Source organism: Pseudorca crassidens, chromosome 1 (assembly GCF_039906515.1).
Source record: "Pseudorca crassidens isolate mPseCra1 chromosome 1, mPseCra1.hap1, whole genome shotgun sequence".
Classification (NCBI taxonomy): Eukaryota; Metazoa; Chordata; class Mammalia; order Artiodactyla; family Delphinidae; genus Pseudorca; species Pseudorca crassidens.
The window spans coordinates 155,326,644-155,354,633 of NC_090296.1; the positions used below are offsets into that span (position 1 = coordinate 155,326,644).

The window sequence follows — 27,990 nt, forward strand, 5'->3', positions numbered from 1 at the left end:
TCGCACCCGGGCGAGGGTTGGGCAAGACTTTATAGGGGAAGGGAAAGGGGTGTGGTGAATCTGGGAGGGCGCAGGGTATTCCTTATTTGGTGGTCTTTTGGGGTATCCTGGGGGACCGTTAGTCCCGCCCCTCGAAAGGCGGGAAGGCTGGGCCGGGTGCAAAGTCCCCAGGTCAGTTCCTGGAACTGGGTGGTCCGGAATGTCTCCAGGGCAGTTTCTGGAACTGGGTGGTCCGGAGAGTTTCGGTCTGATGCAACCTGTGAATCTGCTTGTGTTCCCCTGCCTCGGGCCAGTTGGCCTTACGGTGAGGGCTCCGCTAGCAAGACCCCAGATGGGAGCTTTCCTGGCTGTGTTTCTTTGCCTCGTGGACGCTCTGAACTGGCTTTTACTTAAGATACTTGGCTTCTTCATTGATTCCTTATGGCCTCTCTTTTTGGAGAAAATGACGGAGGATGGGGAGGTGCCTGGACTATGTCCTCCTTGGTGGGTCCTCTCTCCACGTTTGACTCCGTCCTGTCCCACTGGCAGCAAGCTCGGGATTTGGTGATGTCATTCCCCGGCTCTCCTTCAGGGTTTGACCTCGTAGGATTAAACCTTCCAAGGCTCTGGTTTTGTGGTTTAGGTGAGAGAAGCACAGAGTGCGTTTCCCTGTAGGGCCGGCTTCTGAGACCATTGCTGTGGCCCACCCTGGCCCCTCCGGCCACCCGGCCCAACCAGGGCCTCTGGATCCTGCCCTGACCCTGGGCCGGGTTCTCCAGACCAGTCTCACCCACCCCAGGCTCGCCTGCAGGACGAGATCCCCTCCCTCCCTGGGCCACACCCGATGGATCCGTCACCTTTGAAGTATTGCTGTGATGCTGGGTGGGACTTGGGTGGGACTGAGACAGGCCCCACCCCCACCCCCACCGTGGCTGTAAGTGGCTAAACCTCTAGGTTATGAGGGAAATGCCAGGACCTTCCTGCCTATGGATCATTCTTGTTTATTCTGTTACTGCTTCATGTTATCCGACGATTTCTTGTTTGTCTATATCATCTTAGGATTTAAAAATACTTTGATTTTAGAGGAATTTTTAATATTTTATAAGGAAGTCCGTATTTTATATTGTTAAAGTCACATGTTGCAGACGTGTGTCTCCCATTTGTGGCATACCCTGTCATTTTCTGCAAGGTTATCTTTTAATGAGGCGCTCTTAATTTTTTTAACATTCATTTTATTTTTAATTTTGGCCACACTGGGTCTTAGCTGCGGCACATGGGATCTCTCGTTGTGGCATGCGGGCTTCTTTCTAGTTGTGGCATGTGGGTTCCAGGGTGCGTGGGCTGTAGTTTGCGGCACGCGGCACAAGCTCGGAAGTTGTGGCGCCTGGGCTTAGCTGCCCTGTGGCGTGTGGGAACCTAGTTCCCCAACCAGGGATCGAACCCATGTCCCCTGCATTGGAAGGCGGATTCTCTACCACTGGACCACCAGGGAAGTCCCAAGTGCTCTTCATCTTAATGTACCCAATTTTTTTAACTTTGTCCTTGAAAATTTGAGCTTTTTGTGTTACTAAAATATTCACCTTTTACATTTAGCTATCTAATCCACTTGAACTGATATGCAGTTTAAGGTGTAATATTTTCCATGTGTACAGTTATTTGCGTGCCAGTCATTGAAAAATCCGTTTTTTCCCCCTACCCTGCAATATAAACTCCATCATAGACCAGGTATCCAAAAACTTAAGGCACTATTTTTGGATTGTTAGGTTGATGTTTTGGCATTCAGTTACCGATCTGTGCCAATGTTCCAGTTTTGTGAACAATTACTAATATCTAGTAGGGCAAGTCCTACCTGGGCCTTCTTCCAGTTTTGGCTATTCCTGGCCCTTTGTGTCAAGGTCCGTCAATTCTGTTGGATTTTTTGTTTTGGGGGTGGTGGTGGTTACATTTAAATAACAAATCATTTGGAGGAAGAACTGACATTTTTAAAGTATTGAACTTCTAACTCATGAACATTTAATCTTCATATATTTAGGCCTTTTGTTATCTTATTAAAGCATCGTTTTACATAAAGATCTTGCATATCTTTTGATAAGTTTATTCCTGACTTAGTGATTTTAAAAATAAATTATTGTATGGGACTTCCCTGGTGGTGCAGTGGTTAAGAATCCCCCTACCAATGCAGGGGACACGGGTTCAATCCCTGGTCTGGGAAGTTCCCACATGCTGCGGAGCAACTAAGCCTGTGCACCACGACTACTGAGCCCGTGCGCCTACAGCATTGTGCTTTGCAACAACAGAAGCCACCGCAATGAGAAGCCCACGTGCCACAACAAAGAGTAGCCCCCGCTCACCACAACTAGGGAAAGCCTGCGAGCAGCAATGAAGACCCAATGCAGCCAAAAATAAATAAATTTATTAAAAAAATATATTATTGCAAATGGTATTAGTTTCTTATAGCTGGTGTACAGAAACAACTCATTTTTGTACACTGATTTTTGCAATCTGTAACTTTCTACACACTCAATTCTAGTAATTTGTAGATAGTTTTTTGGTTCTTATTATCCACACATATGGCATCTGTATACAACCTTTTAGTTTTTTCCTTGATACTTTTTGTGGGTGTTTGTGTTCCCTCCAGAGAAATCCTGACATAGTGACAGCAGAACTCCTGTCTTGTTCTCGACCCTAATGGCACAAGGAACGCCTTCAATGTTTCATGACTGAGAATTCTTACTAATATTTAACTGAAGTCTTTCTTTCTGCAACTTACTATTTGCTGATGGTCTTTAATAGTTACTGGATACCTCTGATGTTAAGTAGTTTTTCAGTTGTGAAGGCTATGATAATAACACTTGCGTCGAATGAGACGGTCACTTGAACTTCCTTCAGCCGACTTGCTAGTGCTAAGGCCACCTCGCCTTCCTGGGGTGCGCCCCTGACACCCCCGGCTGTGCATGCTCTTCTCATTGCAGGCTGGCCCCATCCGCTCTGTCCATTGTGGTGGGGGTGGGCAGCCTTGTTTTAGCATCTAAGAGGCTGGGGTGGGGGGATTCCCCGGGCAGAGCATTTCTAAGGCAAGTTTTGTTTTGATTTTTGGATGTTTGCTAAACCTCTACCTGCATCCCAGCTCTGCTTTCTGTGCAGGGAAAGCTGACAGCTGAATTTCTTCAGTGTTTATAGACCTGCTGGTGTTTGTTCCTTGAATCTGTCTTTTATCTTCCACGAAGTTCTAAATTTATCTAAATTTTCAGAAAATTTAGCATGAAAATCTTTGTAATACCCTCTTCTTTTCAGTGCCCGCAGCACTTCGTCCTCCCTTCACTCCAGACGTTGGTTATTTGTGCCGATACCTTGACTTCACCCCCTCATTTTCTTACATCATTTTTCTGTCTTATAGGAAAAAGATTTGTAAGTGACGATTCCGTCTGTGTGCTGGGAATAAGCAAAAGAAACCTGCTCTTCCAGCCCGTGGCCGAGCTGAAGGAGGAGACGGACTTCGTGTAAGTGCACGGGGCCCTGTGGGAAGGAGCGGGAGGGAGGCCTGCTGGGTGGGGGGCCCAGGCCCTGCTCAGCTGCCCCTCCCCCTCCCACAGGCACAGGATCCCCAAGGAGCAGTGGTGGCTGAAGCTGCGGCCCCTCATGAAGATCCTGGCCAAGTACAAGGCCAGCTTCGAGGTGTCGGACGCGGGCCAGCTGGAGCCCATGCAGCCTCGTGGGCCCGAGGAGCCTGCCACCATCTAGACGCCCCACCTGCCCATTTTGTAACGTTTAAGTTATTTATGAGCACTTTACGTGAGCATCGTCCAAGTGAACCCTGAGCGCGGCCCACCTTCCCCGTCCCCTGGCCCCTGGCACGGGGTGTCAGCTGTGCCGTCTTGTGTGTCCTGCTTCACAAACTGTGGCTCCCGCAGAATTAAATGTTTGCAGAATTAAATGTTTGCTAAAAGCCAACCACAGTGCCCGGTTTCTTTGTTTTCTAAGTGGGAGCTGAAAACCTCAGGGTGTGAGTGGCTCTCAGGGTTTTGTCGGCAGATACAGGCACATGTTTTCTAGAGAACTGGGGAGCCAGGAGACAGGCAAGGACAGAGGCACCCGGAGGAAAGAGGTGGCACTCTGACTGGCAGGCGCGTGGGTGACTCACCAAGTGCACCGGGAGGGCCCTGGACCAGGGCGCCAGGTAAGGTGATACCCCCCGGGGGGAGGGGGGCAGGGGTGGATGCGCACCTGAGTCTTTAGACATGAGCTGAGTGTGCACCTGCAGGAGGCGGAGGAGGGGATTCAGTTCCTTTCAAGGCAGGGCCGGCAGTTTCCTTTCTGTCCGACAGCCTGACGGGGTGGAGGAGTCAGATCCCGGAGTCAGAGTTGATGCTGTTCCCCAGCCCCACGTCCTCCAGGCCTGTCCACCGCAGCCGCGGCCTTGGTGCAGCCCCGCCGCCAGGGTGAGTGGAGAGCAGACATCGGGACACCTCTGTCCCTTTGCTCGTGCATTTCCATAAAGGCCCTAAAAACTGCTTTAACAAAAAGTGATTTAAAATAATAATGACTATAAAGCATAGGTAGGTCAGTCACCTTTTATTTTTAAAATACATGTTCTAGGATTAACAGGTAAAATAAGCATTCATAGCATTAGAAAGTCTTAAAAACTATAATCTGTGCATCTCTGGCACTTATTTCCTTCTTCAAGACAAGAGTTTTCGTCTGACTTGCCAGGCAAAATCATAAGAATGATAAATACATATATATGATCACATATACGTATGATCAAGAGTTTTGCAAAAAAAATAATAAAGGTCAGAAAAGCACAGAGCTCAGTGTCAGGAGGCCTAAGGCTGGGCCAAGTCCCATGGAGTCAGGGTCATCTGCTATCTAACTATCCACGACGGGTCCTTGGCGATGCTCTCATTGTCTGGTCCGAGCAGAGCCATGCCATGTGTGCTCCTCCCGGCGCCCAGGTACCTGCAGGTGGATGGCTGGGGGTCACCCAGGCAGCAGCAGGGGGCGCAGGGTCTGGGCACTAAACCACCTGGCCCCTACTCACCTGTTGCTCACGTCAACCAGATCTTCGTGGCTGACAGCGAAGAGCTGCTCGCGGTGCGCCTGCTTCGCCTCATCTGAGAGGCCATACAGGAAGCAGTCCAGGCCTGAGTGAGCACAAGCGATATGATGGAGGGGCATGTGGCCACCTTGGCCCTTTACAGCCTGTTTCCACCAAAGGTCACACCGCTGCCCGTCACGCGCCCGCAGCACGCTCTCCTCCCGACTTGGTTGAGACGCACGGTCTCGTGGAGGCTGGGAGGGCGCGAGCCCGGGGGGCAGCGTGGGGTCCCGGCTGTTGACACCACGGCTCGAGGCACGTTACCTACGCCAGATACCTTTGTCTGAAGGAGCCACCGGAGCGTCCACGGCGGCGAAGACAGAGAGCTTTGCCTCATTGATGTCCTGCTGCGTGAACCTCCCAGACTTGGCCCAGTCGACGGCCTTCAGGAAGGACTGCAGCGTCTCCGTGGAATGCGGGTCCCTGGAGACCCAAGGAGTCAGACTCACATGTTTGGCAGAAAAAGTATAGGGGACACCCAGGCATGACTTCAGTTCTTCCATGCTTCGGGGTTGTTAATGCTGTTTTAACAGTCCAGACAACCCAGCACTCTGGAAATTAACATGTGGCCACACAAGCCACCGACACTCTCCGTGCAGACCTCACCTGTCACCCGCACTTCGCCACCTGATCACTGACTACACCACTGTGACCCAGGACAGGAGAGCCGGGGGACCGGCCAGAAGGAACAGAAGACGCTCATAACATGCACCCAGACGGCGCAATGATCACCTCAGAGGCGAGTTTCCGGGGTCCTCCCCTGAACAGAAAGAGCTCCAAGGCCCCTCATTCTCACGTGCATGTCCTGAGGGCATCTTGTGGGAAACGCCTCATTTTTCATGTCCCTCAAGACCCGCAGCCCCCACATGACCACATCAGTCCATGTCACGGGACATGAAGCAGTCAGGGCCAGAGAGAAACCCTCCATCTCGGACGTGCCAGAGAGGCAGCAGGGCCACAGAACAGAGACGTAAAAGGGCGGAACAGTCTGGGCCTGAAGACCTAGCCCAGCCCCGGAGAGCTTCCAGGTCATCTCCTTACACACCCTGGTTACCAAACCCCAGAGCTATTTTCTGTCCCCTCCCGCTGTCCCTAAGGCCTGCAGCCTAAACGACCTTGCTGGGTGGGGTTACACGCCGGCCCAGCGACGACAGGCGAAGCGTTTTTCTGAAGTTCACTCCGCGTGTGAGAACACTGGGGCCAGACGGCCCGACTCACCTGTACGAGTAGAGCGTGAAGATCCCGCCGTAGCTGAGTCTGGCGCCTCCACCATAAGCACCGCCTTTTTCTCGAATTTCCGTGTGCAAGAATTTAGCTGTCATCAAGCGTGCCAGGATCTTGAGACTGAAAAGATGAAAAAAACCTGAGTTAAAAACAACACAGCTGGCAGGGCAGTACTAAATATATAACACACAGTAACCCAAGACAATGGCAAGTGTGTCTGAGAACAAAATTAGAACCAAGTAAAGTGATACATACATCATGACCCTTTTTAAATTTTAAAATAGGAGAAAAACGTGAGGAAGATGAACTTTCAGACGCTTGGGTGACTGACAGGGGTGGGACAGGAACGTCCCTCCTGCTCGACCTGCCGCGGCACACGGAACGTTTAGCAGTGAGTGGTTTCCATGATGCAGGCGAACGTGTGGCCCATCACTTACTTAAACCCCTGCATCAGCTGTGCACTCACGCGTGTACACACGAGGCGTCCCTCCCTCAGAAAACACTCCAACAGCGTGAGCTTCTATCAGGGGTCCCACGTCCCCATGACTTCCATCGTAAGCAGTGACAGCTGCTGCCCCAGCACAGCCGAGGTGGTTCCGGAAGGACAGCAGCCAGGCCGACCCGACGGGGGCCTTGCCCACTCATGCCCCCCAGCCCCCCGACTGGTCTTTTCTACAACAGAGCAGTCGACGCAGGCAGAGGGGACGCGGGTGGAGGAGTGAACCCGAGGCTCCAGGAGAGGGTGGAGACCCCATGCAGATAGGCCCTGATCCCCAACAGGGATGGGGGGGTCCACCCTCCACGCATTTTTTCAGAAACTTATTTCTGTTACGTAAGGGAAATTATAAAATACAGAAGAATGGAAAAAACACCTATAATCCCAGCACCCAGGAGTAGGTACCTGTTGTTTTTGTTTCTGAACCTACATCTTTCTATTCAACTACATCTTTCTATTCAACATTGAAACACACGTTCCTACTCCTGATGGCCTGGCAGAGTGTCTGATTCCTGTAAACACGGAAACAAGCTGATGGAAAAGCAGAGCTGTGATGACACTTCCCACAGACACACTTTCCCGTGAGCCCGGCGGCAGCGCCGCGCTCCACACCTGCTCTGCACCCACCATTAAGCGTCCCGGCGGTGCCCCACACCCTCGCACCTGGCGTGGGCCGGGGCCGCGTACGGGGCAGTCCGGATACACTCGGCTACGTAGTTGACCGGGAACGGGAGCTGGAAGTGCGTCTTCAGCGGGCAGGGCTTGAAGGTGGGGTCCTAGGGGCAGAGGCCGTCACCACGTGTGGCCCAGGGGCCAGCTGGGCAGGTGCCCCGAGTACCCAGCCACATCCCCACATGTAACAGCCAGGCACTGATGACCTCGTCCTGCACCACCTCACCTCACAGCTGAATGAGGTATCCTACCCCCAACCCAGACTCCCCTGGGACCATCTCATGCCACGCCATTCCCAGGGCAGTGTGTGTGATCTTGCTCGGTCACTCCCCAAGGACAAGCCAGGCCAGCCACCAGAGCTCAGGGGCAGCAGGGCGCACAGGAGGGGAGGTGACCCCTATGTGGCAGTGACGTTTAAACACAGGTGGACTGAACACAAGGCGTCCACAGACAGCACCTAGCGGTCCTACCCGACACCGCCCAGCTGGTGACGGAAGGGCCCACGGATGCGCAGCGGGCAGGGCATTAAGCAGAAGGGACTCACCGTCACCAGCTTCCTCGTGAATGGGGAGTGCCTGCCAGGTCCCTTAGGTGCAGGTTTCTGAAAGTAAAGTTTCCCAGAGAAATGAGTAAGTACCTAAGCTCACGTGGGCAGGTAAGGTACGTTCCAGGAAGTGCACAGAGCTCACGACAAGCGTCAGGGCACATCTGCTCAAGGCTTCAAGCTCTGAGGCTGCTGCATCCCCAGCCCAAGTGGTCCTCCAATCAGGAGACTTCACTGCAAGGCTCAAGTGGCTACAGGGGAGCACAGCATCGAAGGCCAGACTACAGGGTTTGGATTCACTGGGGTTCCTGGCCCCACGGGCAGGCGGGCGGGCAGGGGGCACAGCCTCACCTCCACCACGTGTGGGTGCGCAGGCTTCCGCTCCTTCTTACTCCGGCTGAGGGTCCTGAGGAAGTTGTCCACCGAATTCTCCACCTGAGACATTTGCTGGGGAGTAGCATTCACGGAACATCTGTTTAAAAAAGTCTATGTGCAGAAAACCATTACTATGAAAAATAAAAATGTTACATTTTGCATAATTAAAACAAAAATGAATCACATACAAAATAATGCTCAAAAACAAAAACCGAATAAAAGAGCAGCCAAACAAGGCACACTACAGCCGTCTTCCTTCACCACATGTTTTCCAGGTACAAAAAAGCCTGTCCCTTATCTCAGTGTGTTACAGACAATAAGCAGCCAGCTCCGCTAAACTCTGTGCTCTCCTGAGAACAAGGAGGACGCAGAGACTAGATCTCCAACAGTGCCTTCAGGGCTGCAGTATCAGAGGACTGAAAACGTAATTACTGTCTGGAACAGAATGAACCGGTCATTAGGCAAAGAACTGCCACGCTCCCCAAAAACATTTCTCTGTGGCTCTTCTGAACTCTACAGAATCACAGACACCATCATACATACTGACAAATTGTATCCTTTCTGGTTTTGGCCATAAATACTAAGTCTATTTTCGTTGAAATAACAGGTACTATGACAACGTGTTCTAGGCTCTAGACCAACTGCTTTGCAAACATGCTCTCTTTCCTTGCCCTAAACCTGCAAAGGACTATTTCATGGAGGAAACAGAGAAGGTCCCCGTGGTTAAGTTCCCTGAGACTCCAGCCGTGAGTGCACGGGCGGCCCAGGAACTAACTGGGCACCAGCTCTGCTGGCCAGAGGCCCCAACCTCCTGCTGCCCAGATGGTCCGGGAGAGCCTGCTAGTGACTCCCAAGAACTGCCGGGCCAACGTCCTGGGGCGTGTTCCAGGGAGGGAGCTGCAAGCTCATCTAAGGCAGCGGCGCTGGTGGTGAGGCGGGTGCTGCCACCTCAACAGCTGTCGTCCCCTTTAAGTCTCGTTCGTGTCACAACCTGAGCTGAAGGCCGACCACGTGCAGAGGCTGGTGTTCACCCCAAACTGGTGCACAATTACTCTCACAAGAACCTCTGCGCTTTCACCGTGGCCTCGGGCAAGAGGACCTCGGCGGGGTCTCGCTGAGGCTCATTTACGGAACATCGGCTGTTGATTGTGCAGCAGGGAGTCCACCTGTGGCTCCAGGTTAAAGCAGCCTGCCCTACTCCCCACCTCCCAAGACACTTGTTCAAATTCTGTATAAAACAGCTCTTTCATGGTTAGAACATCTGGAGTCTATAACGGTTCTGTAGTCTCCCAAGCGTTTTCTAAAAAGCATCTAAAACTACACGTGGTGACACAGGATGAGGATGGAGTCTCTGCTTAGAAACAAACTGCAACCCCACCTGAAGTTATCACAGTTCAAAAGATGCTTCCTGATGTGCGGGAGCTTCCTCAGGATGGGCTTGATGTCCGTCATCTCTGCGATTCTCTTCATGAGCCTCACCTAAGCCAGAGAACTGACAGGTAGAGATAGACGCGCCCTTGGCCTGGACCAGACTTCCCTGATACGGGGTCCCGCGGGGATACGGGGTGGGGCAGCGGCAGGGCCAGGTTCTGTGCTTGTGGGGGACGCGTACTTGCTCGGCTGGGGGGTGCGGGAGGGGCTGCAGGCTGGAAGGAGGAGGGTGAGCGAAAAAACTTTTTCCCCATGAAACTTGGCCAGTTTGAGTGAGACTTCCTGAGACACGAACAATCTATTACGAGCCCCGGAGACCCAGCCGCCCCTGAGCGCGTCACCTGGTCCATCCCCCCGAAGGTCTCCTGCAGGTCCCCCGCGGGTGCCAGCATCCTGCCTGCCCTGATGGACGCGTAGAGGTGGCCTGCGTCGGGGACCCCGTTGGACAGCTCCTGAGCTGTCATCTTCACCAGCACTCGGAAGTGCTCCTCGGCCTCAAAGCAGGGGCTGCAGAGAAAGAAAAGGTAGTAAATGAGACCCAGCCATGCCCCCTTCAACAGCAGGGAAATTTGCTAAGTGTAGGCTCTTAGATGATGTAAACCGCCCCTGGAGATGTCACGAGTCCACAGGAGTCACAGGGGGAAAGAAACCAACAACCAACAAAGGCATGCAGCTTCCGCTCTCAGGACCCGGCAGACTTGGGTCTCTGGCATGTCTGGGGATTTACGTCTTTGCAAATACTTACTTGTTAAAGATTTCACTCCACAGATGCATCATGTCTGGTAGGTTTCTATCAAGGCAGAAAGATGAAAAGAGCACACCCTAAATCATGACAGAAGAAAAAGAATAAGAAATTAATTATGATGTAATTTAAAAGAAAAAAAGACGCAGGAGAAGCCAACCCTCACCACCCTGTGCTGAGGAAACGGCTACCTGCTCGTAAGTATCGAGGTGTGAGTCGTCAGGGAGCACGTGGGGGGTGGCAGCCAGGCCCCCCGTCTTCAGGTCCACCTGCTGGGCCAGCTCCCTGTAGTCGAGGGCACCGCAGCCCAGCCTGTGCAGGGAGAGCGTGGAGTCACCGGGGAGGGCCGGGTTCCCATGCAGCATGTCCCCCCAACCACCGCCTGCCAGCCCAGCAGCTGCTCCCGCCCCCACCCCCAAACTCTGCAGGCTGCAGCCGCTCTGGTCAGGTAGTCTTGGGGGTGAAATGTGAAGAACGAGCCTTAAGAAAAGAAAGTCACTTCGACTTCTTTTGTAAGAAACTTTCTAATCGCTGTTCCTAATGTAAGAACTAATTCAAGCCGAGGCGATGACTGAGTTTTCCTGAATCCACGCCGCCGTGGAAGGGCAGGCGGTGGGAGCCATACTGATAAAAGGGCAGAGAACTCGGGAAAGGTTCACCTCCTCCGGGGGTGACCCCAGGCCTACACGTCATAGTTAAAGGCTTACATTTTCTGATGAAAATAATCATCTCTTCATAATCTTAAAAAGAACTCAGTTGTTGAGATATAGCTATATCTGTAATACCTTGTGCTCTACATTTATAAATATTTTAATGTACTGTATTTTAGTAAGAAAGTATGATTACCATAAGGAAAATTCTCAACAAATACACCATCCATCTTTCTGTAACACTACGGGATTTGAAAATTAAAATGACTCACTGAAAATTGATTACTGATACACTGAAACAACACACACAGAAAACATCCACTAATAAATATGAGATGACGTGCAGAGTTCTATAAATGCGTGTCTCCGCCCCAGAAGGAGCCCCTTACTTGGTGAGGACGTTGCAGAAGAGGGGCACATAGGGCCGGAGCTCCTCGGGCAGGGTGTTCAGACTCGAGAAGGCTCTGAAGTAGACCACGCCATTGGTGGGCTGCGTGCAGTACTGGACGGGTATGTCCCCAGCTGCAGGAGCAAAGGCACTTCTTTATAATTTTTACCAGTAAAGTTTTAACCATGTAACCATCATTTAATATTTTTTAAATGCTAAAGCTTTTCAAGGATGATGGTTTACATTTTATATTAGCAAAAAAACACTATTCATTTGCCATAATTGAGACAAATTTCCCTCTTGGACTTTCATTACAACAAAAGCTGAAAGTCTTCAACGCTAAGTAACCCTTGCGCTTTGAACGTTCTTGGGGTTTTCTAAACACCCCACAGTCCAGCTGCAGTCCAGCCGCCCTCCCCGCCTGCACCCAGACCCTCCTGGGTATCGGCAGGGACTCTGGCAGGCCACTCCCACAACAGGTGACCTCACTTTCACCCACCCCAAACGCAACTCACCCCCTAACAAGTCCTGTCCCCAAACCCGAGGACCCTCATGACCCACAGCACACTGGAACCCACCACGCTCGACACCCCAGGCCTCTGTGGCCCCAGGTCCCTCACAACTGTGTGTTCTACTTTTTACATCCCGAGCGCAGTGCCCTGAACCAGCGGAGGATCTAAGGCATCTACTGACGACAAATTACTTCACTGATTCCTTCCTTGAACACAATGAACTTCACTGATAAACCTAACCTGAGGGGGTTAAACGATCAGTGGCACATGAACCCCACTTCCCAGAAGCCTGGGCCGGAGAGGAGGCCTCATGTACATGCGCAAATGAATGCATCAGGTGTGGTAAACGGGACGGGCCCCAGGACGACGACAACAGGCATGTCACACAAGTCAAAGGGATGCTCGCGCACAGCCTGAATCCTAAACTAGACGCGGGAACCAGTGAAGGTGTAAGGCTGTTGTCAGACCTGCTCGGGAAGGAGCAGCAAAGTCACATCACAGCCATGTGGAGAAGTGTCAGCACCACAGGGCATGTCTGTGTCCAGCAGAAGCAAGTGATGCGCGCAGACGTGGGGGGATGCCAGGAAGGAGCGGCTGCCACCCCCTCCGTGCCCCACAATGCGACACCTAGTGCTGTGGGCCCCTGGACCCCGGCTGGGCTAAGGAGTGGGCGTGGGCAAGGGGCCCAGAGCATGCCTGTGCCCTTGAGAACTGCATGAACACACACACAGCGGAACCTGAGGCCTCCCCGCCCCCAGAGGCAGCTCGGCCCTGTCGGACCCACCCGGGGAAAAACACACGCAGGCCCTCGAGTCCACATCTGCCATCGCTGAGCTGGACTAGGAACAGGGCTTGAACGTCCTATGAAGACACCCACTGGTGACTCTCCCCCTGTGGACGCTGAGACGCAGCCTAAACCCCAGCCGGGGCACCAAGACCCCCCACTGACCTGCCAGAGCCACCTCCACCTCAGTGAACGGGATGCGGGGCTCGATGTCCGACACCTTCAACGCGGGCAGACACGACGCGTCCTGAGGTTGGCTTTGCTGCGCCTGTAATTCCAAACCTAAGAGGGGAATAAACATCCAGGATGATACTCAGAAGCTCTTACTCAGTTCAGCTATTTATTAACTTCCATTAAGACTCAGCCTCTCCCATGCCAAGTGTGGGGAGCCTGTCAGCACTGGGGTTCAGGTTTCCCAGGAAACCAGATTTAGAAGCATAATAACCAGCTCGGCAGGCAGCTCTCTTCCTAATTCTCATTCTCAGCAATTTAAGAGAACGATTTTGCTGGGGGAAGGGGGGAACAGTTTGCTCAAGCAGTTTCCCCTCTGCCCCCAACCAAAATTTTCTACTAGAGACTGAACTAGTGGATTGAAACTTACTAACTTTTGTGCTTGTTTATTCTTATGTCATTTTCACAAACCTCAGCAATATGCTTCTGTAATTACATAAAGTTCACAAATTACAAAAATGGGTAAAATACATTTTCTGGGCCTGATCAGAGGGTAGATGCCCCTTTTGTACAGACTGGGCAGCCCATGGGGAGGGGCCCCAGGCTGTAGCTGGGGGACGTCACGGGGTAAAGTCAGTGCTCCCGCTGTCACCTCACCCCCCACGCCTACCTCCCCGAGTCCCCAGCACTGGGTCCCCGGGCCCGCGGAGGGGTTTCGGCGCAGCTGCTCCCAGGCACCCACCTGTGCCCCGTGGAAGCCCGAGGACCTGGCTCCCCATGCTCTGAGGAACCCCCTGCACTTTCAAGGCCCCCCGACCTGGCCGTCTCCCCACAGTCAAGCAGAGCACCCCAACACCACCCCTCAGACGCTTCCTCATTCTCTGCGTTTGGCCTCCTGTCCTTGTCCTGGAGAACACACCTACCGGCCCCAGCTCAGCTGCTCCCGTCTGGATGCTGCTCCTCTGGGGGGGGAATGCATCAGGGCAGCAGAGGCTGCGAGCACTCTCCTCCACCAGACACAGGCTCCCAACGGTCCAGCCACGGCCCTTCACACGATACACACAGACCCCCAAACTGGAAGATTGTTTGATGTTTCCAATAAATTAATCTCCCGTTCCCACTTCTCATTGGTGTTCATCTCCAGATTGGACCCTGACTCACTGATTCTTTGCACTGAAGTCCACACTCAAGACTTACTATCCTAACAGTAAATGCTCTAGCACTGTGTCCTCCCTAAGGGACTGTGCAGTGATCTGGAAGACAGAAACACGCTCTTTAACCAGGCCCTGCATCCCTTCACACGTACCTCCACGGCCAGGCCAGACGCCTGACAACTCAGGGAACGCACGGTCTGTGCTGAGGCATGGAATTACCTTCTGTGCCACAAATGGCTATAAGCACAGACAGAAGATGGGTGGGACCACATCAAACTAAAAAGCTTCTGACAGCAAAGGAATCTGTCAACATGAAAAGGCATGTACACAGCAGGAGGGAAAACTTGCAAATCAAATATTATCTGGTAAGGGGCTAATATCCAAAATATTTAATGAACTCAATAGCAAAATACAAACGATCCAATTAAAAAATGGGCTGAGGACCTAAATAGGCATTTCTCCAAAGAAGCACACAGATGGCCAACAGCTATAAGAAAAGGTACTCAACATCACTCTTCAGGGAAATGCAAATCAAAACACATGAGACGTCACCTCACACCTGTCAGAATAGCTATAATAAAAAAGACAAGAGATAACAAGTGTTGGTGAGGATGTGGAGAAAAGGGAACCATTGTGCACTGCTCGTGGGGATGTAAATTGGTACAGCCACTATGGAAAACAGTATGGCAGTTCCTCAAAATATTAAAACTAGAACTACCATATGACCCAGCACTCCTACTCCTGGTTATTTATCTGAAGAAAATAAAAACACTAATTTGAAAAGATATATGCACACCAATGTTCACAGCAGTACTATTTACAACAGCCAAGATATGGAAGCAAACTAAATGTCCATTGACGGATGAATGGGTAAAAAAAGATGTGATACACACACACAGTGGAACACTACTCAGTCACAAAGGAGGAAATGCTGCAATTTGCAACAATGTGGATGAACCTTGAGAGTATTATGCTTAGTGAAATAAGTCAGATAGAGAAAAATAAATACCTATGAACTCACTTATAGGTGCAATCTACAAAATAAAAACACAAAAAAGCAAGCTCATATATACAGAGAACAGACTGGTGGTTGTGGGGCGGGGGGGGGGGGGGGGGGGGGATGGATGAAGGGGTCAAAGCTACAAGTTTGCAGTTCTAAGTAAGCCCTGAGGGTGTAATGTACAGCACTGTTACTGAAGTCAGTAATACTGTATTGAGATTTGAAAACTGCTAAGATGATAAAATTTAAAAGTTCTCATCACAAGACAAAAAACTACATGTGGTGACAGATGTTAACTAGACTAATTGTGATGACCATCTCACAATATACAAATGTATCATATCAGTATGTCGTACATCTGAAACTAATACATTATGTCAGTTATTCCTCAATTAAAAAAAAAGGAAGATGGAACTTGTCAATTGGCACTCACAAGGCAGAAGTTTATCATATTAATCACAATTAGCATGTTAAATTTATGGAAGACATTTGTAGCAACATGGATGGACTTCGAGATTATCATATTAAGTGAAGTCAGACAAAGAAAGACAAGTATCATGATATTACTTATATGTGCAATCTAAAATATGATACAAATGAACTTATTTTAAAACAGACACACATAGAAAACAAACGTCTGGTTACCAAAGGGAAAGGGAAGAGGGATAAATTAGGAGTTTGTGATTAGCATACACACTACTATATATAAAATAGATAAACAACAAGGTCCTACTGTATAGCACAGGGAACTATATTCAATATTTCACAATAGACTGGTTCAAGATGGCAGAGTACAAGGACATGCGCTTACTCCCTCTTGTGAGAGCACGGGAATCACAACTAACTGCTGAACAATCATTGACAGGGAGACCCTGGAACTCAACAAAAAAGATACCCCACATCCAAAGACAAAGGAGAAGTCACAATGAAATGGTAGGAGGGGTGCAATCACAGTAAAATCAAATCCCATAACTGCTAAGTGGGTGACTCACAGACTGGAGAACACTTATACCACAGAAGTCCACCCACTGGAGTGAAGGTTCTGAGCCCCACGTCAGGCTTCCCAACCTGGGGGTCTGGCAACGGGAGGAGGAATTCCTAGACAATCAGACTTTGAAAGCTAGCAGGATTTGACTGCAGGACTTCGACAGGACTGGGAGAAACGAGACTCCACTCTTGGAGGGCACACACAAAGTAGTGTGTGCATCAGGACCCAGGGGAAGGAGCAGTGACCCTACAGGAGACTGAACCAGACCTACCTGCTAGTGTTGGAGGGTCTCCTGCAGAGGCGGGGGATGGCTGTGTCTCACCATGGGGACAAGGACACTGGCAGCAGAATTTCTGGTAAGTACTCCTTGGCGTGAGCCCTCCCAGAGTCTGCCATTAGCCCCACCAAAGAGCCAGCAGGCTCCAGTGTTGGGTCGCCTCAGGCCAAACAACCAACAGGGAGGGAACCCAGTCCCACCCATCAGCAGACAAGCAGATTAAAGTTTTACAGAGCTGTGCACACCAGAGCAACAGCCAGCTGTACTCACCACCAGTCCCTCCCATCAGGAAACTTGCACAAGCCTCTAGATAGCCTCATTCACCAGAGGGCAGAAAGCAGAAGCAAGAAGAACTACAATCCTGCAGCCTGTGGAACAAAAACCACATCCACAGAAAGACAGACAAGATGAAAAGGTAGAGGACTTTGTACCAGATGAAGGAACAAGATAAAACCACAGAAAAACAACTAAATGAAGTGGAGATAGGCAACCTTCCAGAAAAAGAATTCAGAATAATGATAGTGAAGATGATCCAGGACCTTGGGAAAAAGAATGGAGACAAAGATCGAGAAGATGCAAGAAATGTTTAAAAAACACCTAGAAGAATTAAAGACCAAACAGATGAACAATACAATAACTGAAATGAAAACTACACTGGAAGGAATCAATAGCAGAATAACTGAGGCAGAAGAACGGATAAGTGACCTGGAAGACAGAATAGTGGAATTCACTGCCGAGGAACAGAATAAAGAAAAAAGAATGAAAAGAAATAAAGACAGCCTAAGAGGCCTCTGGGACAACATTAAATGCAACAACATTTGCATTATAGGGGTCCCAGAAGGAGGAGAGAGAGAAAGGACATGAGAAAATATCTGAAGAGATTATAGTCGAAACTTCCCTAACACGGGAAAGGAAACGGCCACCCAAGTCCAGGAAGTGCGGAGAGTCCCAGGCAGGATAAACCCAAGGAGAAACACACCGAGACACATAGTAATGAAATTGACAAAAATTAAAGACAAAGAAAAATTATTGAAACCAACAGGGAAAAACCGACAAATAACATACAAGGGAACTCCCATAAGGTTAACAGCTGATTTCTCAGCAGAAACTCTACAACCCAGAAGGCAGTGGCATGATATATTTAAAGTCATGAAAGGGAAGAACCTACAACCAAGGTTACTCTACCCGGCAAGGATCTCATTCAGATTCAATGGAGAAATCAAAAGCTTTAGAGACAAGCAAAAGCTAAGAGAATTCAGCACCACCAAACCAGCTCTACAACAAATGCTAAAGGAACTTCTCTAAGTGGGAAACACAAGAGAAGAAAAGGATCTACAAAAAAACCCCCAAAACAATTAAGAAAATGGTCATAGGAACATACATATCGATAATTACCTTAAAAGTGAATGGACTAAATGCTCCAAGCAAAAGACACACGCTCGCTGAATGGATACAAAAACAAGACACATATATATGCTGTCTACAAGAGACCCACTTCAGACCCAGGGACACATAAAGACTGAAAGTGAGGGGATGGAAAAAGATATTCCATGCAAATGGAAATCAAAAGAAAGCTGGAGTAGCAATACTCATATCAGATAAAACAGACTTTGAAATAAAGAATATTACAAGAGACAAAGAAGGACTCTACATAATGATCAAGGGATCAATCCAAGAAGACATAATAATTAGAAATATATATGCACCCAACATAGGAGGACCTCAACACATAAGGCAACTGCTAATTAAAAGAGGAAATCGACAGTAACACAATAATAGTGGGGGACTTTAACACCTCACTTACCCCAACGGACAGATCATCCAAACAGAAAATTAATAAGGAACATGAGCTTAAAATGACACAATAGACCAGATAGATTTAATTGATATTTATAGTACAGTCCATCCAACAGCAGATTACACTTTCTTCTCAAGTGCGCATGCAACATTCTCCAGGATAGATCACATCTTGGGTCACAAATCAAGCCTCAGTAAATTTAAGAAAATTGAAATCATATCAAGCATCTTTTCTGACCACAACGCTATGAGGTTAGAGATCAATTTCAGGGAACAAAACCATGAAAAACACAAACACATGGAGGTTAAACAATATGTTACTAAATAACCAAGAGATCACTGAAGAAATCAAAGAGGAAATCAAAAAATGCCTAGAGAGAAATTACGACGGAAACACAATGATCCAAAACCTATGAGATGCAGCAAAAGCAGTTCTAAGAAGGAAGTTTATAGCAATACAAGCTTACCTCAGGAAACAAGAAAAATTTCAAAAACACCATCTAACGTTACACCTAAAGGAAACAGCAAAAACAATAGCAAAGATCAATAAAACTAAAAGCTGTTCTTTGAGAAGATAAACAAAATTGACAAACCATTAGCTAGACTCATCAAGAAAAAGAGGGAGAGGACTCAAATCAATAAAATTAGAAATGAAAAGGAGAAGTCACAACAGACACCGCAAAAATACAAAGCATCCTAAGAGACTACTACAAGCAACTCTATGCCAATAAAATGGACAGCCTAGAAGAAACAGACAAATTCTTAGAAAGGTATAACCTTCCAAGACTGAAGCAGGAAGAAAAAGAAAATATCAACAGACCAATCACAAGTAATGAAATTGAAACTGTGATTAAAAATCTTCCAACAAACAGAAGTCCAGGACCAGATGCCTTCACAGGTGAATTCTACCAAACATTTAGAGAAGAGCTAACACCCATCCTTCTCAAACTCTTCCAATACACTGCAGAGGAAGGAACACTCCCAAACTCATTCTATGAGGCCACCACCACCCTGATAGCAAAACCGGGCAAAGATACTACAAAAAAATAGAATTACAGGCTAGTATCACTGATGAATATAGATGCAAAATTCCTCACAAAATACTAGGAAACAGAATCCAACAACACATTAAAAGGATCATACACCATGATCAAGTGGGATTTATCCCAGGGACGCAAGGATTCCTCAATACATGCAAATCAATCAATGTGATACACCATATTAACAAATTGAAGAATAAAAACCATATGATCATCTCAATAGATGCAGAAAAAGCTTCTGACAAAATTCAACACCCATTTATGATAAAAAAAAACTCTCCAGAAAGTGGGCATAGAGGGAACCTACCTCAACATAATTAAGGCCATATGTGACAAACCTACAGCAAACATCATTCTCAATGGTGAAAACCTGAAAGCATCTCCTCTAAGATCAGGAACAAGACAAGGAAGGATGTCCACTCTCGCCACTATTATTCAACATAGTTTTGGAAGTCCTAGCCATGGCAGTCAGAGAAGAAAAAGAAATAAAAGGAATACAAATTGGAAAAGAAGAAGTAAAACTGTCACTGTTTGTAGATGACATGATACTCTACATAGAGAACCCTAAAGATGCCACCAGAAAACTACTAGAGCTAATCAATGAATCTGGTAAAGTTGCAGGACACAAAATTAACGCACAGAAATCTCTGGCATTTGTATACACTAAAGATGAAAAATGGCAAAGAGAAATTAAGGAAACACTCCCATTTACCATTGCAACAAAAAGAATAAAATACCCAGGAATAAACCTACCTAGGGAGACAAAAGACCTGTATGCAGGAAACTGTAAGACACTGATGAAAGAAATTAAAAATGACACAAAACTTTAGTTTAGTGGAGGGATATACCATGTTCTTGGAATGGAAGAATCAATATTGTGAAAATGACTATACTACCCAAAGCAATCTACAGATTCAATGCAATCCCTATCAAACTACCAATGGCTTTTTTTTTTTTTTACAGAACTAGAATAAAAAATCTTAAAATTTGTACGGAGATACAAAAGACCGTGAATAGCCAAAGCAGTCTTGAGGGAAAAAAACGGAGCTGGAGGAATCAGACTCCCTGACTTCAGACTATACTAAGAAGCTACAGTAATCAAGACTATACGGTACTGGCACAAAAACAGAAATACAGATCAATGAAACAGAATAGAAAGCCCAGAGGCAAACCCACGCACCTATGGTCAACTATTCTATGACAAAGGAGGCTAGGATATACAATGGAGAAAAGACAGTCTCTTCAATAAGTGGTGCTGGGAAAACTGGAGAGCTACATGTAAAAGAATGAAATTAGAACACTCTCTAACACCATACACAAAAATAAACTCAAAATGGATTAGAGACCTAAATGTAAGACTGGACACTTAAAACTCTTAGAGGAAAACATAGGAAGAACACTCTTTGACATAAATCACAGCAAGATCTTTTTTGATGCAGCTCCTAGAGTAAAGGAAATAAAAACAAAAAGAAAGGAGACCTAATGAAACTTAAAAGCTTTTGGAAAGCAAAGGAAACTGCAAACAAGATGAAAAGAAAACCCTCAGAATGGGAGAAAATATTTGCAAACGAATCAACGGACAAAGGATTAATCTCCAAAATATATAAATAGCTCATGCAACTCAATATTAAAGAAACAAACAACCCAATCCAAAAATGGGCAGAAGACCTACATAGACATTTCTCCAAAGAAGATATACAGATGGCCAAGAAGCACATGAAAAGCTGCTCAACATCACTAATTATTAGAGAAATGCAAATCAAAACTACAGTGACATTATCACCTCACACCAGTTAGAATGGGCATCATCAGAAAATCTACGAACAACAAATGCTGGAGAGGGTGTGGAGAAAAGCAAACCCTCTTGCACTGTTGGTGGAAATGTAAATTGATACAGCCACAATGGAGAACAGTATGGAGGTTCCTTAAAAAACTAAAAATAGAATTACCATATGACCCAGCAATCCCACTACTAGGCATATACCTAGAGAAAACCATAATTCAAAAAGACACATGCACCCCAATGTGCATTGCAGCACTATTTACAATAGCCAGGTCATGGAAGCAACCTAAATGCCCGTCGACAGACAAATGGATAAAGAAGATGTGGTGCACATATACAATGGAGTATTACTCAGCCATAAAAAGGAACGAAATCTGTAGAGACGTGGAGGGATCTAGAGACTGTCATACAGAGTGAAGTCAGTCAGAAAGAGAAAAACAAATACTGTATATTAACGCATATACGTGGAGCCTAGAAAAATGGTACAGATGAACCAGTTTGCAGGGAAGAAATAGAGACACAGATGTGGAGAACAAACGTATGGACACCAAGGTGCGAATGTGGCAGAGGGGTATGGAGTGACGTGACGAACTGGGAGATTGGGATTGACATATGTACACCAATATGTATAAAATGGATAACTAATAAGAACCTGCTGTATAAAAACATAATATTTTATAATAAACTATAATGGAAAAAAGTCTGAAAAAGAATCTATAGCTATATCTGAATCACTTTGCTGTACACCAGAAACTAACACAACATTGTAAATCAACTATACTTCAATTAAAAAAAAAATTTATGCAAGAGCTTAAAGTAACTAACTCTTTGTATGTCTAAAGAATTCAGAGATTATAAATAGGTTATAAGTTGACATTGTCTTTACAAAATTGTATCACCTCCAACTTAGCATGATCAAATGGAATTACTTTTCACTTAAAGTCAAATCCACCTCCTGACAAGCCTGATAAATTCATGTAATCCCAGCCAACTTTTTTTTTTTCAGCAGGGGGGGTTGGGGGGTGTATATGTATTTGTGTGCACTGTGTGTATGCATATATATATATTAATAGACTTCATTAATATAAAGTCTCATATGATAAAATTCACAACTTTAAAGATACAACCCAATGGATTCTGACAAAGGTATCACGATACGGAAGGTGCCGCCACCCCCAGAAGGTTCCCCGCAGGTGATCCCTGCTGTGCTCCTGGACTCACCAGCCTCTGGCACTAGAGCATCGCCATTTCTAGGGCTTCAAGTAAATGAACCTGTTCCACAGGTGTTCCTTTGTGCCCCTAACTTCACTTAGCACAATGCTTTGCGACTCACGGATATTGAGTGTATCAGTATTTTGGTCCCCTTTATGGCTGAGCAGCATTTCACTGTGTGGATATTTCACAGTATTTCCCTGTGTGGACACCACGTGGGTGGAAATGAGGCTGGCTCAAGTTCTGTGTGGACCGATGCTTTCACTTCTCTTGGGTAAACGCTCAGGAGTAGGACCACCGGGCTTTACAGGCAGTGCAGGTTAGCACTGGAACATACCACAGACCCGTTTCTGTGCTCATAGCGCCTGCACCACAGGGACCGGGGTGGGGGGTTCCATGAGAAGCTCAAGGCCTGTGTCGCCCCCGAGACCTGCCTCTCCTGAACCCACAGCTCACACTGTCCACAGGGCCCGTTTGCAGTTAACTATGTACTGCAGCACAACACACATTTAGTGGCCTATTACAGCCCCTGGTATAGAAAAGGCATTTGTAAAATCTGTGAATGAATAAACCTTATAAAGCCACCTCTTTTCCAGTATGCCTGCCTTTCCTGCTGAATCACAGGGTGGATTTTCTAAAAACAGGGTCAATCCTACTGGGGTTGAACCCACTGCACCAAACAGAGAACTCCATAGGCACCCAACAGAGGATTGTTGGCTGAAACGACACTTATCCCTAAACAGCACAGTGGGGTTGGGCGAAGGCGAGGGAATTACCAGGCCTGACCTTTTTCATAGATCTGCTGCTTGTCTTCCGGGGAAAGAGAGTTGACCTTTTGCTTCAGTTTTTCTGCTTCCAGCTGCATTTGTTTCTCGGAATACTTGTCGTCTGGTTTCATTGATAAAGTCAACTTATGCTGATTATTCTGCAACAAAAAAGCCAAATTAAAACAAGATTTTATCATGTCCAGCACCAAGCCAGCCTCGCCCGTTTCACACAGTCACGACGACAGAACTCGCCCCGAAGGGCTGTGTGCGGAAAGCCTGTGCGCCACACGCAATCCTTGAGGTCCACACGCAATCCTCGAGGTCCATGTGCTCTGCGGGGACCACGTACTCCACACAGGCCGGTGCTGTGACATGACCACTGTGGTTACTACGTCTTAACCACAAACGCGTTGACATTCAACATTTCCTTTACACGTTGGTTGTACAAAGAAACCGCTTGCACTTTTTAATATTATAAACCTTTGGCTTTAGTCTAAATCGAAAATAACGTACAATGAAGTAATTTAATTTTTACCTAGTCTTCATTATACTGTTAACTTCTCAAAGGCTGGGACTAAATTCTGCACTCAGTATTTTTATAAATTATGAGGACAAAACAGATGTTGCCCTAACGTGAAAATAAATGTTAGGTGACTTAATGTGCCCGATTTACGCAGCCACTAGAAACACACGCACGCAAAAGGTTCACCTGTGACACTACACAGAGTGGGAGAAGTACAGCACGACAAGCACCTCATGCAAAATAACTCGTAACTCAAGAGAGACTGCTGGCTGAATGGTCCCAAATGCTGGTGCACAGGAACGTGGCTCCCACTCATGGCAGGACGGTGTCGTTCCCCCACCCCCCGGGGAAAGGGAGGTAGATGACATTCTGTCCTATTAATGACCATCCACCAAGGAACACACACCAAGCACAAAAGCCCACAAATCTGTGGAGACAAACAAGCGAGCACCAGAAGACGCCTTGGTAAAAACAACCAGAACATTTACACTTTTAGGCGACTCTTCTCGTATTCTATATATCCTATTACCAAAACACGACAAAAACACAGGCAGATGTTTTGTTATACACATACCTACACAATTCACATGTAAAAAAACACATGCACATATTCATATAAAAACCAACCTGCCTAAGAATCTGGAAAATTGAATTTTTAAAGCTAATATGACCATTTACAATTTTAATTAGTAAGTAAGAAATTATGTCACCTATTAGCAGAAATGGACTTACACAATGTAAATTATATTCCTAATGTTCCCTTCATTGTTATAAAATTCCACTTCAAAACTACAGATATAAATCCTCCAAGTTTCTTACCTTAAAATACTGTTTTACTTTTTCTTGCAAAAATTTTGGATTTTCCTCCAGGCACTTCCGGAACTGGGCCACCTGACTCCCGAGCTTGAGGAGCTCCACGGGGTCCCCGTCGTGATTCCAGCAGGAAGCTACGTACTGCAACGGGGGTCACAACATGTGGCACGTTACCTGTGAACTCTGCGTCGGTTCAGCCAACATCCAAGCCTGCCTTTTCATTAAGACTCAGTTTCTATATTTAAAAATATCACAGATGACTGTTCATGACAAAAATTAAGTCATTCTTTGGCTAGAAGAAGGAAAACTAAACTCATTTTATGTGAGTTTTTTTCCTAACAAATTAAAAAGCACAGGTTCAAAAATTACTTTTTGGAAAATATAATTACTAATAGTTATCATAAATCCCTATCCGTTTAAAGCACTCTGCATAAATCTATTAAAAAATAAGACATCGGAAAGCTAATGAATTAAGCTAGTAAAAAGACAAGCAACGTATTACTAAAATTAACAGTAATTTTATATCCGATCTGAAACACCGTTAACTTTCAAGGTTCAAATGAAAGGTGCTGTGAATAACAATCTGTATTTTCGAGAACCACTAATTATAAAGGTAACAAAAAAAGAGAAATGAGGCGTTTGAGCAATACACACAGACGTCAGGGCGAGTCCAAAGCTGACAGACTGGTGCTTCATCTGTATCTCAATTTTATGAAGTAAGGCTTCGATTCGATCATCTTCAAATCCTTTCCTATAGAAACACCAAGAACTCAGATGTTAAGAAATCCATGTTTCTGAACAAGGCAGCTCCCATGAAGGAGTATGTGTTCTGTGACGTAAAGTGCCCCCTACACTCAGGAGGGGGCACTTCAGCCCAGCCCCAGACACCTCACGTACTCGATGATGTCATCCAGTGTCCTATCCACGAGGTCCTGGACTGTCTGAATGTCCTTCTCTGCGATACCCTGCAGGCCCACGCTGAAGTAGGCCTCCCGTGTGCAGCCATTGTACCTGGGATACAAAAGCAGGTAATGCGTTAGAATCTGTACAGCCTCCATCACTCGTTTATAAGATGCTTTACTGAGATCAAATCCTCTACAGGACACAGGCAAGGACTCCCCCATGAGAAAGCCAGTAAAGCAGCATCCTCGGGTATTTGCTGCTCAGATACAACTAGTCACATTTACATTCATGTCCTTTTAACATTTCTAAAAATCACAATTTAAATTTTAGATTTAAAGCAGAATAAATCTAGAGAGTTTTAACAAAATCTTAAGATTTCAAAGAATATTTAATGGCCTGATTTTTAAAACAGGCAGCAGTATGCCATTCTGAGATCTTGGAAGAGCTACCTTGTTGGGTTTTGTTTGGGTTTTTTTGCCAAATGTCCCCTGCAGGGGATACAAACAGCTTGTCCTGGAACCATAGCTGGGGCGGGAAGAGGGCCGTCCTGTGACTATGGAATGTGGAGCATCTACACCCCTGACCCCCGCCCATGAGCTGCCAGTTGTGACAACCTAAAATGTGTCCAGACATTGTGAGATGTCAAAATTGCCCCTATCGTGGACTAATGATCTGATCTGATAATAAAACGTACCCAACGTCAGGGGAAAAGTCTGTGCCGAGTCCAGATTCAATGAGGGCTTTGTAGAAGGGCGAGTTGGGGCCACTGATCAAGAGTGAAGACAGAAGGCTCAACGTGAAGGCTTCAAATGTGTCAGTGATGCTTCATTTATAAACACGGGAGGGGGGAGAAAAAAAGGGAAACGGTTGGCCCTTATAAATGTTTTCAAAATTATTAAAATCACTAATAAATTGACACTTATTTCCCCCAAAAACTGAAATTCTACTAGAAATTCTTGCATTTCAACTTCTATTTTAACAGTTACACGGGTAAAGAGAGTATTTTTTGATATTCAAAGCTCTCATATGCTGGGATTCTGGGGCTCCCAAACCCTGAGGCTAACAGAGCTGCACATCGCATGCTATCATACAACAGGGTGCCCAGCACTCTGACATGCACTGTTTCAGTATAACCGCACCGCCCACACGCAGATGAGAGACACACAGGAAACGGGGCCATTCGGTCAGGCTGTGCAGCTGCAGAGGGCAGACACAGACAGGACCCCTTCCTGCCCACACACCCTGCGGGCCCAGGCCTCTGGGATTAGTCTCGTGTGAACAAATGTTCTTTCAAGGCCACAGTTCACAGTGCTCTTCTCACACACAGAGGCATCCCCGACCCCCAACACTAAACCCAAACCATCCCAGACGTTGTTAAAAACACCCCACAGCTAACACTGCTGGACTCCTGAATTCTTACTGTCCACTCACTTACGCCCAAGTGGAGCGTCCCCCGCCCCCGACCTCCCAGCTACCCCGTCCCCACTGGGTCAGCAGCGTGAGCACACTCACTCTGGCAGGAGGAAGCTGACACTGATGGTCGTCTGCTCTGAGGAGCCCGCGGCCAGCGAGTCCGGGGCACACGTGATCTGGAACTCCCTCTGGAAGAGGACAGAGCGTGTGTGAAGGGGTTCAACCAAGCACAGGTTACCTGATGTATAAAACGGTCCACAGGATACTTTTCACTAGATTAACTTTCCTCCCAAACAAGTAACTGCTCTTCAGGCTTGAGAAGCTGTTACGTACACAGCACAGTCCACGGCATCTGAAAACCCTATTAACATATGCCCGTGCCTCCGTAGCATGTATCTCACAGGCCTGGTGACACTTATGACTCTGGACCCGGCACTTACAGGCTTATCCCAAGGCTTCTGGGCTGGCACTGTGGTATGTGGCTTGATTCTCTGAAATTTACTCAGTGCTTCTTCATGAATTTGTTTCAGATGCTGTTCTAGCGGAAAATTACCATAAGTGAAGAACCTGAAATTTTGAGAGAATACCTTAGTTTATTTTAGGTTAAAAGATTAGAAATCAACACAGACGGCTTTGTATGAACTGGAGGGTGTGCAGGACATGACAGCCGATTACAAGCCAATTTCCAGGCTGAAGTGAACTTCACACAGGAACACCTTTTTTCACTTAATTTAACCACAAACACTGAAGAGGCTTTTGCTCTTTTTACAAGATATGGTTCAAACAAAACACAAACTGTACAAAAGGTATTAATTAAATGTACTCTGGCAAAAATTGCTCTTCATTTTGAATCTACTATTAAAGGTGTTTCAAAAACCAAATAAGTTGCACATTAACATACTTAAGACCTTAGCTACAGTAACACAATAATCCACCTAAGACTACCAAACAAAATTTAATTCACAAACTTCAAATTTAGGCTACAAGTTTCAGGTCACACATGTTTTTAAGACAACATATTATTCATCGGGGATAAAGAAGACAATGACAGACTTCATCTTTGTAACAGAATGCTGTGTGAGCTACGCTTAAGGGCTAGGGAAGTAGCATCCTAAAGATCCCGTCACATCTCCCACTCGGAATATAGAATGTGATAATCCAGGGCAACAAGCACCCCCGGTGCCATCTAAACACAGTCTCTATATGCCCGTCTGCATTTAGCTCCAGAACTCCCCGAAAAAAGGCCAGCTATGGACT

The 27,990-nt window shown here is 46.9% G+C and overlaps 2 protein-coding genes across 4 annotated transcripts in view; one reads left to right on the plus strand and one right to left on the minus strand.

The window, feature by feature from the left end:
- PFKP (phosphofructokinase, platelet) overlaps nucleotides 1-3,904 on the plus strand; it is a 299,182-nt gene extending 295,278 nt beyond the window's left edge. For both annotated transcript variants that reach the window (XM_067700016.1, XM_067700025.1), the window contains 2 exons: nucleotides 3,377-3,479; nucleotides 3,573-3,904. In XM_067700016.1, the coding sequence (XP_067556117.1) occupies nucleotides 3,377-3,479; nucleotides 3,573-3,720 (251 nt within the window). In that variant the 3' untranslated portion in view covers nucleotides 3,721-3,904. The remainder of the gene's footprint in view (nucleotides 1-3,376; nucleotides 3,480-3,572) is intronic.
- Nucleotides 3,905-4,532: 628 nt separating this feature from the next.
- Nucleotides 4,533-27,990, minus strand: part of PITRM1 (pitrilysin metallopeptidase 1) — a 31,476-nt gene continuing 8,018 nt past the window's right edge. The window contains exons 8-27 of one of the 2 annotated variants that reach the window (XM_067700004.1): nucleotides 27,174-27,300; nucleotides 26,833-26,921; nucleotides 26,015-26,143; nucleotides 25,315-25,428; nucleotides 25,072-25,168; nucleotides 24,424-24,558; nucleotides 23,101-23,239; nucleotides 13,058-13,174; nucleotides 11,598-11,730; nucleotides 10,750-10,870; nucleotides 10,562-10,638; nucleotides 10,158-10,323; nucleotides 9,764-9,864; nucleotides 8,362-8,482; nucleotides 8,011-8,067; nucleotides 7,458-7,570; nucleotides 6,293-6,418; nucleotides 5,352-5,497; nucleotides 5,018-5,120; nucleotides 4,533-4,935 (exon numbers count right to left, since the gene is read on the minus strand). In XM_067700004.1, the coding sequence (XP_067556105.1) occupies nucleotides 4,842-4,935; nucleotides 5,018-5,120; nucleotides 5,352-5,497; nucleotides 6,293-6,418; nucleotides 7,458-7,570; nucleotides 8,011-8,067; nucleotides 8,362-8,482; nucleotides 9,764-9,864; nucleotides 10,158-10,323; nucleotides 10,562-10,638; nucleotides 10,750-10,870; nucleotides 11,598-11,730; nucleotides 13,058-13,174; nucleotides 23,101-23,239; nucleotides 24,424-24,558; nucleotides 25,072-25,168; nucleotides 25,315-25,428; nucleotides 26,015-26,143; nucleotides 26,833-26,921; nucleotides 27,174-27,300 (2,305 nt within the window). In that variant the 3' untranslated portion in view covers nucleotides 4,533-4,841. Of the gene's footprint in view, nucleotides 4,936-5,017; nucleotides 5,121-5,351; nucleotides 5,498-6,292; nucleotides 6,419-7,457; nucleotides 7,571-8,010; nucleotides 8,068-8,361; nucleotides 8,483-9,763; nucleotides 9,865-10,157; nucleotides 10,324-10,561; nucleotides 10,639-10,749; nucleotides 10,871-11,597; nucleotides 11,731-13,057; nucleotides 13,175-23,100; nucleotides 23,240-24,423; nucleotides 24,559-25,071; nucleotides 25,169-25,314; nucleotides 25,429-26,014; nucleotides 26,144-26,832; nucleotides 26,922-27,173; nucleotides 27,301-27,990 lie in introns of those variants that run through there. The other variant, XR_010933177.1, reaches the window with a different exon arrangement.